This window comes from Lonchura striata, chromosome 2 (genome assembly GCF_046129695.1).
Source record: "Lonchura striata isolate bLonStr1 chromosome 2, bLonStr1.mat, whole genome shotgun sequence".
NCBI classification, from domain to species: Eukaryota; Metazoa; Chordata; class Aves; order Passeriformes; family Estrildidae; genus Lonchura; species Lonchura striata.
In genome coordinates this window covers 87,473,559-87,487,921 of record NC_134604.1, presented here as the reverse complement: position 1 = coordinate 87,487,921, position 14,363 = coordinate 87,473,559, and the positions used below count along the sequence as shown (strand labels likewise).

General features: G+C 41.8%; 1 protein-coding gene across 1 annotated transcript; it reads right to left on the bottom strand.

Annotated features, from left to right (window-relative positions):
- Positions 1 to 1,795: 1,795 nt before the first annotated feature.
- Positions 1,796 to 13,659, bottom strand: CNOT11 (CCR4-NOT transcription complex subunit 11). Its single transcript, XM_021538502.3, has 7 exons — positions 13,254 to 13,659; positions 11,881 to 12,045; positions 7,357 to 7,509; positions 6,602 to 6,804; positions 5,630 to 5,832; positions 4,323 to 4,419; positions 1,796 to 2,147 (listed from the first exon to the last, which is right to left on the bottom strand). The coding sequence occupies exons 1-7, from the start codon at positions 13,657 to 13,659 to the stop codon at positions 1,950 to 1,952; spliced, it is 1,425 nt and encodes a 474-aa protein (XP_021394177.1). The 3' UTR covers positions 1,796 to 1,949.
- Positions 13,660 to 14,363: the final 704 nt, after the last annotated feature.

The following is a 14,363-nucleotide window of genomic DNA, read 5'->3' as shown; positions in this document are numbered from 1 at the left end:
CACAGGCACAAGAGATGTGACTACATGAAGATTACTTTGGAATGACAATAAATTAGTTTGACAGTAGGGTAGCAGAGGACTAAAACTACCCTTTGGTAAGCTGACACTTCTCCCATCCATGGTGGCAGGAGTGCAGGGGTGAGCCTGTAACCTGTGGTCTCTGCTGTTCCCTCCTCACCCTTTTGCCCTGCTCCATTCTGAGCTCCTTCCAAGGACTGCTTCAGTGTGGATCCTCTCCATCAGGTGTAGACCCCTCCAGGGCTGTCACTGAGCTGGCACCAGTCTGGCTGAGGGGCTCTGCTGTGCCAGCTTGTCCTGGCTGGGTCTGGAACAGGGCAACCTTCTTCTCGCAAAGGCCACCCTGCACTTCCCCAGTACCACAGCGCTCTGAAATTAATATGTCTCAGACATATCTATGATAAAATCATAAAATTTCTTGATAAGTCCCTAGCCCTTGGATTTGTCACAGAATTATAAAAATTACATGTATCAGTGCAACTCAAGCAAATACGGTGAAGATGCAGAACAGCTAGACTTTGGCTATAATATCATAGTAGCACCATTATATTAGTCTATGACACTAGTCTAAAATATACATGTTTTTAAAGAAGGGTACTGCTACACAGAATATAGTCAAATTTGGCTTCAGTTTTAGTAGACAGAAAACATTAAGGTATGATTTTAAACCAGCTTGTGCCTTAAGTGTTGCCACTAAAAATGCCTGATAGCAAAGGTATTGTAGTTGGAAACAATGTGTAGAATTGCAACAGATCTTATTTAACAGGTGTTACTTTAGTTGACCTGATAGATTTTAACTGGAAAGCTGCACAAGTCTAAGCCCATTTCTCACAGGACTTTTAACTGAAAAATTATACTAAATGAGACAAGAGACTGAAAATCCTATCAATCCAAGCACTTTCACATCTTAAATTACTTGGAAAGAAAGAGCCAAAAGACCATCTTTACTTTGCATTATTGATCTTGTAGTTCCTAAAAATTTGAGAAGCACATGCAGATTTAAAACAACTTTCATTTAGCAAGCAGCATTAAAATAGAACTTGTTAACTTTCCAAGTTACTTTCCTTTCCAGTCTTGGGGCTTAAATATAACAGCAGCTACTCTACTATCTGTTTAAAATTACAGTTTAGCAGACTCCATCCCCAGTTTCCCCAATACCTGGCATCTAATATGAAAGCTACTCTGCCTCTGTGATCTAGAAGGAAGAGGTTGTTTAACTGTGGAAGAGACATAGCAAGTGCCTGTGCAAATTCAGAAGTGAGAAGAGACTGGAATTATTTTGATTTTTATGGAAGAAATGTGACCCTCTTTCCTACCTAAAAGATTTTTACAAGCATGTAAGGTATGGTATTTCAACTGCTGCTGGCATGATTCTGAAAATACTCAGTGGTCTTGATAGGAGAGAATATTGCTGTGAGCCTACAGCACCCAACTTCATTTCTGCCTTGTGAAGATACCAAGACAGACTTTCCCTTACTCACCAGAACATACTGTTAGGAGTTCTATCCAGCTCCTAGAAGGTCTTATACAGTAAACAAAAGGTAAAACAAGGAACTTACTCACCTTGATACAGGCTGACTTTAGGTCTATACAAACAATTTTGGACCCAAAGACAGTGAGTGCCAGATTAATGCTTAAAGTTGCTGTGAATGCTAAGTATCATTTATATTCTCTCTGGAACTAGAGCCTGAATTTCAGGATATGTATATGACATACAAATTTAAGCATAGTGAAAAACAGTGTAAGGCCTAACATATTTCACAAACTAAAACGTGTATCAGAAAAAGTCTTATTTATTGTTCAAATGCATAAAATGCTATTTATAATGTAATTAACATAATATATAATTAATTCAGGGATTTAAGTTTAAAATGTACAATTAATTGGTATAGAACACTAGCAAGAAGGATTTTTTGCCACTGACAGTCACTTTATTTTGATGTTTTTGTTTCTGATGGATTTTCCCCAGTGTCCAGTGTCTTCAGCAATCTGAAAAGGCCAGCTGCTTCTCGTATCCGACTGAACTCAATGCAGAATGCTTGCACTTCTATAAACAAGTCCTGTACATTAATGATTTTGTTTCTGATTAAAGACTGAAGAAAGACACAAACAAGACGGACCAGGCGATTCTGAAACAGAAGAAAAGAGAGATGGTTTAATAATCCAAATAAATGTTTGCAACCAAGTCAGGACTGTTGGCCCTCAGCAGTACAAGTGAGATGTTTCAGCAGTTATATTGTTCCCGAGCTTTTTACATGCTGCCCCTTCTCTTCCATTTCCCATACTACTAATGTCTTTAAAAAATTAACTGCTTTTTAGGTACTTTTAGATGCACAAATGAAGCACCACATCTACCTATCACTGAATTTATTATGGAATCTCTGAATAAAGGCAAAGAAGAGATAATAGCTGAAGATTATGTCAACATTTGAGTCTTGCTTAGTCTTATTTTCTACACAAACCCCATAAAGAAAATTAAACAAATTTCACATCTTAAAATTTCTTACAACCACATCATCAAGGAACTCCAGATAGGAAGTGACATCAACCAAACTGATTCCAAACTTCCTTCATGGAATGTGCTCTGTTGCTGCATCAGCAGGTAACCCTTTTGCTCTATATTAGAAGGAAAAACAATTCCAGGGACACCTAATCCAAGAACTCATGTCTCATTTCCTGCCTGATCCGGAGAAAAGACAGGATCTTAAAAGTGTTCCCCTTTCTTAAGAGCTACTTAGGCAATACCTTGAAGAGCACAAAGGGAATTGGAAGTGAAAGCTTAGGAACTAGCACTGAAAGCTGTCATACATAGGTCCAGTCACCAACCATCTGTTTAACACAGAGCACATTTTTCCCCAAGGACAAAACCAAGTTTTTATCATTAAAGTGCTCTCATACTTCACATTATGAGAAAGAGTTGAACCCAAACCTACCTCTAAAAGTAATTATATATGTGAACAATGTTTATCAGACAGAACTGAAGGATTTGACAGATTAAGTGTCCAAAGCATTTCAGATTATTTGACACTGAAAATCAGATATCAGCTATTTTTCCAGGAACTGATCTTACTACTGCAAAATTTGCTACTTATAATGAGAGAATTCAGAGACTGAACAACTTATTTCCTTCATTGTGATCAAAAGGCATCACATGCTTTCTCTGGAACACAACTCAGACAAATAATTTTAATAATCCAGGAACATGAAACTCGGCAAAAGAACAAATACAAGATTACTGGCTGACTCCCAGCCTCTGAGGTTCATTTCCAACAATAATTTTGTACCATGCTTTTTAAACAAAACGTCTTGTGTCTCAGCTGCTGTGAAGCCCCATACACATTAAAAAATGTTAGATCTGAAGGTTTGCATGCTGCTTAGTAATCAGTGTATGTTCCTTGACCCTCAGATCTCTTTTTTGTTCCCTGTGTGCCTCAAGCACAGCTGCTATGTGCTCTCAGCAGCCCCTCTGAGTGTCCCATTCTGGGCATATTCTCAGCTGCAGCCCAGGTCTGCTGGTATTTTCCTACTCCACTACCAAATGTAATAGGCAGAGCTACTCAGCAGGTCACAGATAAGTCACCTATGTGTGTCTGGCAGAACCAGAAAGCAGAGAAGCATCAGCAACCACCAAAAGAAAACTCACAGTCAGTCATCATCAGAATGGGACTGAGAACAAGATGGGGGGACTGCTCCTATCTAAAAACCACATTGCAGCCATATCCTGTGCACTGCACACAACTTTCATTTCTGTGGCTGAAGGATACTATTGAGCTGGAGAACACACTAGAGGACACCAAAAAAGCTTAATGGGAAACGAACAGTTGTCTTGCTGCAAGAGACTCAGGACACTACAGTCCTTCAGTATGAAGAGGAAAAAGCTAAGGCAGAACTTGGGATTCAAAAAACCTTAGAGAAACTGAATACAGAACTGTTTTTCACCAATGACATACCCAAGAAAAGTTCTACTGGGCACCTGGTGAAACCAACAGATCAGTTTAGGAGAGAAGGAAGTACCTCAACACAGCATGCAGACAACCCTGAATGCCAGAAGTGTGTAAACCTCCTCAGGTTTTCTCTGACCCTCCCTAGTCAGGGATCCTTGCAGTGGCTACAACTTCCTCAGTACCAGCATGCAAATATGACAGGCTTGGGAAGCAGAGTGTTAGGAAGAAAAAGTGCCTTTAAAATAAAAAAGCAGTAAAACAGAGTAACTTAATGCTATCAGTCTTATTAAAATCATAGCACATATTTCACAGAGCAATATATGGGATACTTTTTCCTAACCAATTTATTGAAGCACTCACCTGCATATATTTGTCTTTAATCTGTTCACAGGTGGAGATACAATTGGAGATATAAAGATGAATAAATTCAGGTGGGAGATCAACTGCAGTAGTAAGCCTGTTCAAGTAAAAGATATTCAGTGGTTTATGAAGCCATAGAACTAGTGTTTTGTAGAAAAATCATATCAATTCATATCAATTAGACCTGTTATATGAATTTATTCCCAGCTCTGTCATACAGAACTGATTTTTGACAGCTTCCAGATGTATTTCTAGTCATTTAAATTTCTAAATTAAGAGTAAAACTTTTTAAAACTCTGACAGTACAGAAGCTAAGTTAGATTGGTTTCTACTACATCTGACATTTGAGTTGGCACTGCTTCTTAACCGAAAGAGCAATGCAGCTCTCTTAAAATAACAACATGCACTAAATGGAGAACTACCACAAGGTTACAACAGAATCTGACCAAAGTAACTCAAATCAGTCCTATCTCAAATAGTGAAAGGAGGACAATAGGGAAAAAGGTGAAGGTTTTAGTTTCAAGTGCAGTTTCAATTTTTTATCTTATTTCCCTTAATGGTCAGTGCTCTCCCTGTTTGCACTGACAGTCACTTTGCAGTTTGATGAAAGTTCCTGTGGTAGCTATGCTGTGGAAGAACCAGCATGCTTGACTGGAGATGTAGCTCTCCTGGACACAGGTAAAAGCTCTTCTCTCACCACTCTTTCTGCATGTTGTTATCATTAGCCCCACTTCAGGACAGTAACTGCTGTCAGTCTGCACCAGCAGCAAGGTATTTATTTTGAACTGTTTCTTTAATCAGAAGATATTTAAGATGTAATTCAACTCTGCTTCAAAGAGACTGCTGATTGAGGCTTATTTGGTAGTTCACATTCAGTAATTGCCAAGAAAAAACTAAGTGGGAGAGATGTATTTGTGTAAATTTGTGGGAATTAGCTGTCTGAAAAGTATTCCTATTTAAGGGGCTAGCATTCTGCTAAGAAAATGGGTTGTACCTATCTGCAGAAATTATTCTCAATGAAAACAGAACATGAATGTACAGCAGGGCAGCTGTTTAACAACAGCACCTTGTGTTCACTTAAGCTGCATCAAGAATACAAGTTGCAATTAAGCAGATTAGCCATGTGGCATTAACTGTTTGTGGAGGATTCTCACAATAACTGCACTTTGTCCCACTGTAATCTTCTATCTCCCACACAGACATGCCTCAAGAAGGATCAGAATGAACATTTCCAGATATCCTAATAAAACAAAACTGCTCATTTTACATACTCCGTGAAACCTTATTTGATTTGAGATCATACTCACCGATTTACAACTTCCATTGAATGTAAGGACATGTCCATGTTGACCAAGACAGAAAAATACTCTGTTATTTGGCTAGACTGCATTAGTTTCAGCAACATTTCTATAGCTACTAAAGGATTGTTTTCAACCAGGTCTGGCAATTTGGCAGGAGTGAGACCGATATGGTAAACAAGCTTGGGGTCCTTTTCCAGTTCTCCAAGGAGCTGTGAAGAAGAAAAAATCCTCAGATGATTTTTCCTCAACTATTCACGTTACTGCTTGAAAAAACTGTTATAATAAATCTAAGATCCAGGATAATTACATCCCTTTAGATTTAGGCTTCTCTATTCAAAAGCACTGGAGGGCTTCTTTAAAATTTTTATGTACAGGCAACTGTGTCCATAAAGCCTTTATTAATGCATTTAGGAGTCATTCATCAGTGGGTGGCAAAGAAGGGAGTTAAAAAAAAATTCCATTATGAATTTTTTTTTATGGAAAAAAATAAAGAAAAAAAATTTCAGCCTCCTTTAGTTTCTTGTCCAGTAGAAGGAAATCTCAATTTCAAGTTCACTTGGCAGAAAAAGTAGTGCAAATAAAGTTTATTTTATAGTGCCATATAATGATTATGAAAAAAGCCCACTGAAATCAGGGGTAATACTATCAAACTGAGGGGGGAAAAAAATGTTGATATTTCTGAAGTAATTATTTATTAAAAACTTTCACAGAAGCATAAGGCATTCAGTTATACAATAATTTTTCCATGCAGAAAATGTCGGTGCCACTACTGATCAACTGTAACTACATCAAGTCAATTGTATGAACATTATCTTCCTTATTCAGATAAATCCAAGTCAAAATTTTTGGATTTTTACAATTTAAGTTTCCTGAACCCAAACACAGACCAATTAAATAAAGTGCTCAAACTTTTCTAACACACAACAGTTAATAGCTTCTTAGAGAATAATTTTAGACAGGAAAGTGCATCATCCTTACCTGTGTTTGCTGTGGGGAAGTCAAAGGACTTTTAAAAGCCTTTGCCATTATTCTTTTTATCTCAACTCCAGTGCTGTTCTTAACACACATTGACTTATCCCACTGAATTGTGTGATCTGGTTCGATTGGATTTAGCCATGCCAATTCATCCTCACATATATGGAGTGGAGGTGGTGGTCGAATAAATTCTGGTCGAAAGTGACCTAAAAAAACAACAATAGGAAATGTTTTCTTAAGCTTTGGGTATTCAGTTCTGTATCAGTAAAAAACAGAAGATGCCCCAAAAGCCACTGTTTCTTTAAGCTATTATAAAACTGAGAACAGCATTACAATCCTATTTGCCTCCCAGAAAAACATCTACTTCTGATTTTTAGTGATACTGTTGCATCCACCTGTTTGTCCTCTTGACTCAGATCACTGTGTTACTGATCCTGTGGGGTTTTTTCCCTTCCACAGAAACTGCTTCCCTGGGAGGTGTTACCAGCCAATGCAGATCTCAGTGCAGGGACTAGTATCTGTTGTTCAACAGATGACACGTGGAATGGCTTGAAGATAGACTCCAGATTTCTAGAAGTCTGTAAATGTGAACACTCGAATAGGATCTAGAAACAGCCTGATGCAGTTTCACACTTCCATTCACCTTAATTTCCATTTCATGCCTTGAAAATATTTCTGAATTGCATTACATTTTATCTGAAGTATAATAACACATTATGTAGGGAGTTACAGAAACAAAGATGTGAAAATGCACATACTTTCTATAGGAGGCTTTAGTCCACTCACTAATGCTTCTGTGATCTGGGAAGCAACAGAGCTGTCAAAACCGGAGTTGGAAGAATCTGGGTCAGGATCGCTGAGAATGCTGGGGAAGCTGGCCTTGCTCTGTGTTGGCAACTCGGACTGACGTTCTGAAAGAAGAATATTAAACCATAAAATTGGAACAGAGATGCCTGGAATACTAAAAGTAGTCAGAAACAAGCAGCTTTAGAAAAGAACTGGCTTAAAAAAAATCCCAATAGATAGTATCAACATGAAATTTAGTACAGTTGGGCAGTCAGCAGTCTGAGTGCCAGCTGACAGGCAAGGACAGAGGGTATGCAGCAAGGATAAAGAAGAAATCAATGCTAATCTGAAACATAGTCTTGGCCTTAGAAAAGGCACATAACTGATGTAATCTACATCTAAAAGCAGCACATTAGTAGGTTCCCATGCTGCTACTCAGAGAGTTCATATGCTGTATCTAGTTTTGTAATCATTTCTCAGAGAAGGAAAGTGAAAGATCTAAACTGATCAATTTACAGACGATAATGGTCATACTACACCTGAAGTCAGCTATTCAAATTTACCCTACACATTTCTGTGGCATTGTCTGAGCTCCTTCTACATTCACTGTCAAGCCAGAATCAGTGCTTTAGTGGTAAACAATGGAGTTTTAATGGTTACCTGATTCTGCAGACATCATCATTAAAGCAAACCTGAAAGGAACTAAAATGATCCCTTTAGAGGCCAAATTACAGAACATAAACAAGTTACAGAAAAATAACATTAAGGTTAGTGTATATACAGCTAAAGACTTTGAACAAATTGGCCAAAAATAAAAAGTGGGACACATTGCTTTCATCATCAGATTTTTATGTGCCCTTCTGTCAATAATCTATTGCTCTTCATTATCTGGAGACTTCATGGCTGATCTTCTGTGTTCTCTGTACTATTTTCAGAGATCCTGTTTTCCATTGCTTTGGCAAAGAAAACTCCAAAGGACAAAAAGCAGAAAAATCCCCTCTACAGAATACCACTTAACATTCCTCTCCCCACCCTGTTAACAGAGAACACTAAGCAGCAGATTATGCCTTAAGCAATCTGAAGTTCAAAATTGCTGGTACCACACAAGAAATCCCTTAAAAAAGTTCCAGATGAAACTAAACACCACTCCATTTTCTGGCTAATTGAGTGAGTGCTGTTGTATTTAGTGTACCCTAAGACTTCTAAGCAAAGCATGTTTGCTCCTTTTTGTGCAGTCATGTTGACCCTTCCCAGCTGCCCACACACACAATTTCATATGATTCCAAAAAATCTGCAAGAGATGCCCAACACTGTGAGTGGTAAGAGCATCATGAGAACAAAGCTGTTAATTTTTTGGCTTTCTGTCCTACTTTATCCAACTATTTCAGATAATGCAAACGTGCATATATGCTCACTGAAGCAGCAGAGTAGGGTATATTTTTCTATTAAAGGCAACAACTACAATACTTTTCAGCTACTTTAAAAAAATACCTATTTTAAAGGCGAAGTCCAAATAAGCTGGTTTATAAAACATATTTTCTACTTTAGCAACTATTTCAAACTTCATCTCATGAGTATTTTCATTTAGCCCCTGAACAGATGGGTTGATTTAACAAAAGAGTAGGGGAGAGGAATTGGGTGTCCTTTTTCCATATTTTCATTTATAGTCTAGAACTTAAATCCATCAGTCTGTAAGTCATGAGTTTGTTTGTAACCTAATAATCTGAAATTACTAGTGATGTTAGATAAGATGATTAGTGATATTTCACTTCACTGATTTGAGAAACCTGCTTGAGCCCTCAGTTATATGCATTGAAGCTCAGAAGCTCAACCTCGCTGCTTCAAGAAGAAGGGCTGAATTAACAGCTTCAGGTACGCAGAAGTAAGAATTACAACACAGTGATTTAACAGAAACTAACAGCAGCTTCGACTAAGACATTTAAATTTTACAAAACTAAACTGAAAACAAATCCTTAGGTTCCTTTATGGAGATTATTATTTTATTTTTACAGGTAAAAAGAAACTTTATTTGATTCTTAAGGAAAGCTCAACAATGTATCAAAAGCTTTACTTTCATCAGGTCAATTACTCCCCCATCAAATAAGGGTTAGCAGACAAACACTGAGGAACACTTTGCCAGGAGACCCATCCCTGCAGCTAGGAGAAAATTACTTTTTTGGATAGGGTAGCACACCAGGTGAACAAAAACATATTGTAGGGCAGAACCAAAGTTTGAATTAGCTCTCTGCAGACCACAGGGAAGAGAGAACAAAACAAGTGTTAATACTCATGCCCAAGATGCTTGATCCCAGCATTCTATTTTTCTTTTGAGGGGTTGTGGTGTAAAACCTTAAAACCAAAAAAGAAAATCAAAAATAGAAAATCCACCTTAGAGTTGCAAATAAACTGTCACAGTGAGCTCAGATTCAGAGGATAAGTGTTTTCATTTTCTTTACAAAAAAAGGATTGGGAAAGATAAACTGATAAAAAATTTGAATGTTTTCTAAATTATTTCATTTGATTTTGCTAAAGTAAGTCAAACTCATCCTACTCTGAACAGCCCAGAACTCATCTCAAGGACCATACTTCTAAAAAGCTACCAAGTGTTATATTATAGCTGTGACATTCTGTACATCCTGGGGAAAGGGTGTAAACAAAACACCTCAAACATTGCATCTTAGTGTCATCATCCTGCACCAGCTTCATTCTGCCTATTGAAGCATTAGGAGAAATATACTGAAGACTAGTGAAAAAATCATAGACTTTCCAAAACACAACAAACAGAAGAAGCATCATAATTTTAAAACAAGTAAAATATTTATCTTCTAAGAAAGTGATTAGAAAGCAGATAGTTATTCTGGGGCCCTACAGCAATAAGTCTGAGAAAGACAGCACAGAGCTTTTTCAGATGCAGCTGGTTTTGTTACATAACTTCTACAACTGCTTGTAAGCAACTGTGCACATTTACTGGCTTATGTAAACAATTATATAAATTTTATACAAGCACCATTAATGACTTTCTATTCTACTTTCAGCCATCATTATCTTCTATTTTAAAGTACAGTATGTGGCCTAGAGCATACATTCACCAAACCACAGTTTTGAGGTTGCCCAGAGAAGCTGTGGATTCCCATCCATGGAAATGTCCAAGTCCAGACTGGATGGGGCTTCAAGCAACCTGGACTACTGAAGGTGTTCATGCCCACAGTGGGTGAAGGAGGAAGTAGATGATTTTTATGGTCTTTTCCAACCCAACCCATTCTGTGATTCAATTATTTCATCTTTAATGAGAACAAACTATTTGGAAGGCAAACACAGTATCAAGGGGAAAACAAATAAAAGCACCTTGAGGTTTCTAAAGGCATCACATATGCCTTGGACTAAAAAAATGACAAATTACCCAAGCAAAATTTTAATTTGCTAATTCGTAGTCTACAAAATACAGACAGGATGAACACAAGAAGGACCAGAAAAGTTTGTTCACAATGGCGTGTTAAGGTGTTCGATTTGCATTTTCAAATTATCCCAGTCTGTAAATAGCAGCTAAGGAGGACCTCACAAGACATAAAGGACAGTATACCACAGCTTTACCAGTCAATGTCAGAGGCCACAGAAAAAAAAAAAATAAAATTACAATACCAAGATAAAACTGCAGGACACAGAAAATATAAATGGATATAAATGGTGCCCAACCTCAGAGCAATAAATCACATTGTACAGACACAGATCTGGAATGGTTAGTTTTCAAGCAAGCAGGTCTACTCCAACATACCAAGGGAAAAAGGATTTTTTTTTTCTGTTTAAACTGGTTCCTTGTTTCCAACAATGTATAATATTTCATCTTCACTCCAAATGTGACATGAACAGTCATGTCCCTCCTGTTCTCCTGTCAAAGGATAAGCATCACATTGCTTTTCTTTTCAATCTAGTAAAACTGGATTCCAACTCTTGAGCTAACACTGCAAGGCCTAACTTTGCAGTAAACCGAAGATATAATTGTAATAGTCAATTTTCCAGGTACAGCTGAAGTACTGGTATGTAATAGCATGACAGTTATGCTTGTTCTGTCATAATAGAAATACTGCAGAGGGTGAAAAGGGATGAAAATACAAAAAAACCCCACACAAACAACTAAAACAAAGCAAAAAAAAAAACCACTAAAAACGTCCCACCCTGAAAAACTCATCCCCCCCCCCAAAAAAAAAAAACACTCCTCATAGCTTTAGATTGAAATCTTCCTATACTTGCAAAATATTCTTGTATTTAAGGCAATTACATATATGCTTTAAAATTTACTTGTTAAGGAGGATAAAACAGTTAGGATGTAATGTCTGCCTGAAGTTTCTCTAAGTGCTTGAACACAGGCTTGAAGACCCTGAAGCATAGTTCAAACTTGTCCATATTCAGGACAAAAAGGTGTTTCTCAGGTGGCCCACAGTCACATTCCAATGAGACCTTCCATCCCCAAGAGCACCACAGCCACAAACCTTCCTTACCTGCTAATGCCAGCTGCAGCCCACTGATGTCCACCGACTGGGCCATGTTCCCCACATCCATTGCAGCAATCTGCCGAGGAGTCTTCTTGAACAGCTCTCTAGGAGGGGCCAACATCAGTTGTGAAAGAAAGAATTTCTCTGGAGGAGTTATGGGAGGTAAGAAGCCTGTGGAGACACAGTGAAAATCCATGGCTTTTAATGCAGGAGCATTAACAGTTTCTGTGCTCTTCCTGTATAACAAGCAAAACTAAGACAAACTGATCTGTTATTTATGACAAGGTAGGTGCAGCTGGAGAGTGTGTGACACACACAGAACTGTTTTAATGCAAAATACAGCACTACGTGATCAGTATTCTGCATGATGACAGCCACACCTGATGCTCACTCGGGTTCATTCACACAATTTCCAATCCAGACAAAAAGTGAGCTATTAAGTATGACCTGACATTGAAATTCACAGAATCAGAGAATGGCCTGGGTCGGAAAAGACATTAAGGACTATCTAGTTCCCATCCTCTGCCATGAGCAGGGACAGCCATCCCTAGGCCAGGTTGCTCCAAGCTCCATCTAACCTGGCCTTGAACATTACAGGGATGGGGCTTCCACAGCTTCTCTGGGTAGCCTGTTCCAGTGCTCCAGCCCTCTAACCAACTTGGTGGTTCTCTCTGTAGTCTCTCCAACAGGTTATTTTTTTTAGAAACTGCTTTACTCAACACTGGTAGTGTCATATTTACTGAAGAGGAAAAAAGTGTTTCACTCTCATGTATTTCTCTCTAACAGTTTTGTTTCACAGCTTTAAGGCCGTCAGAAGCCTCCTATCACCTCCAGCTTTTTGTGACTGCTTTCTCCCCAAAAAATTCCACGTTATCACAGAATCAATTAGGTTGGAAAAGACCCCCGAGATCATCGAGCCTGACCTATGACTGAACACTGCCATGTCAATTACACCAGGGCACTGAGTGCCACGTCCAGTTTTTCCTTAAACACCTCTAAGGATGGTGACTGCACCACCTCCCTGGACAGACCATTCCAATGTCTAATCACCCTTTCTGTGAAGGACTCCTTAATCCAACGCAAACCTCCCGTGGCTCAGCTTTACACTATGTCCTCTTGTCCTGTCGCTGGTTGCTTGGGAGAAGAGGCCGACCGCCACCTGGCTACAGCCTCCCTCCTTTCAGGCGGTTGTGGAGAGCGGAAAGTGGCCGAGCCTCCTCCTCTCCAAGCTAAACAGCCCCAGCCCCCTCAGGCAGCTGTAGAGAGCTACGAGGTCCAAGCAAGGGCCTGGCCGGCACCAAGCCCCCGCCGGCAGGACTCGCTCTCCCCAGGAGGGTTACAGCGCCGGGCCGCCCCGCTCCCCGCCGGCCGGGACACACCTGAGAGCGGGGTGCGCTCCGCCTCGTCGCCGCCGCGCTCGGGCGCGGGGTTGAGGAGGTGGGCGAAGACGGCGGCGAAGGGGTTGGCGGCGAGGGGCTCGGTGCGGTACATCTCCCAGAGCAGGTAGAGCGCGGTGAGGCGCTGCGCGGGGCTGGGCAGCAGGTCGGGCTGCTGCAGCAGCAGGACGAGCACGGAGCCCAGCCGGAAGTGCTCGGCCTTCCCGAAGTAGTGGTGGAAGGCGCTGGAGAGCCCCTCGAAGGTGCTGCCGCCCGCCTCCTCCGACACGATGCTCAGCAGGCTCGACAGCTCCTTCGGCGACAGGCTCATCCTGCCGCCCGCCGCCGCCTCGCCCGCCTCCGCCGCCGCCTGCGTGCCGGGCGCCGGGCTGCCCCCGCCCCCGGGCATCCGACCGCGACCGCCGCCGCTCCGGGCCCGGCGCTCCCCGCCGGCCGCGCTTTACGGCGCTGCCGCGAAAGGCGCCGGCGGCGTGCCGGGCTGCGGGGCGGCGCGCGCGGCCGGGAGGGCCGGGATTGGTCCGGGCCGCCCGGCGGGGGCGGCCATTGGCCCGGGCGGCGGCTGCGCGCGCTCCCGGCAGGGGCCGGCAGGGGGCGCCCGGCGGCGCGCGACGCTGCCTGCGCTGTCCCCGTGCGTCGCGGCGGGGCCGCGCCATGGCGGCGGGGCCGCGGCGGCGGGGCTGCGCCGGGAGCCCGTGCTGGGAGCCCGTGCTGGGAGCCCGTGCTGGGAGCCCGTGCTGGGAGCCTGCTCTCGGAGCCTACGCCGGGAGCCCGTGCTGGGAGCCCTGCGCCTGGAGCCCGCGCCTCCCGGGCCGGGGCCGCTCCCGGCCGCGGAGGAGCCCCCGCGCCCTGCCCGGCTGCGGGGCCGGGGGTGCTCTCGTGGCCGAGGAACACCTCATGGCCGCAGCACTTACACCGCGGATTGGGCCATTGAAGGGTCCGGAGCACAAGTTGCATGAGGAGCAGCTGAGGCTGCTGGGGTTGTTGAACCGGGAGAAAAGGAGGCTCAGCGGGGATCTTAACACTCTCTACAACATCCTCAAAGGAGGTTGTATCCCGGTGGGGGCCAGGCTCTTCTCTCAGGTAACCGGCGAC

Bases quoted from the DNA above. Each gene is read 5' to 3' on its own strand.
- CNOT11 (XM_021538502.3), bottom strand. From the start codon at position 13,659: ATGCCCGGGGGCGGGGGCAGCCCGGCGCCCGGCACGCAGGCGGCGGCG. The intron at 5,833-6,601 runs GTAAGGATGATG...TCTTCTTCACAG, and splicing joins CTTCCCCACAGCAAACACAG to CTCCTTGGAGAACTGGAAAA. The intron at 4,420-5,629 runs GTGAGTATGATC...TTACTTGAACAG, and splicing joins TCAATGGAAGTTGTAAATCG to GCTTACTACTGCAGTTGATC.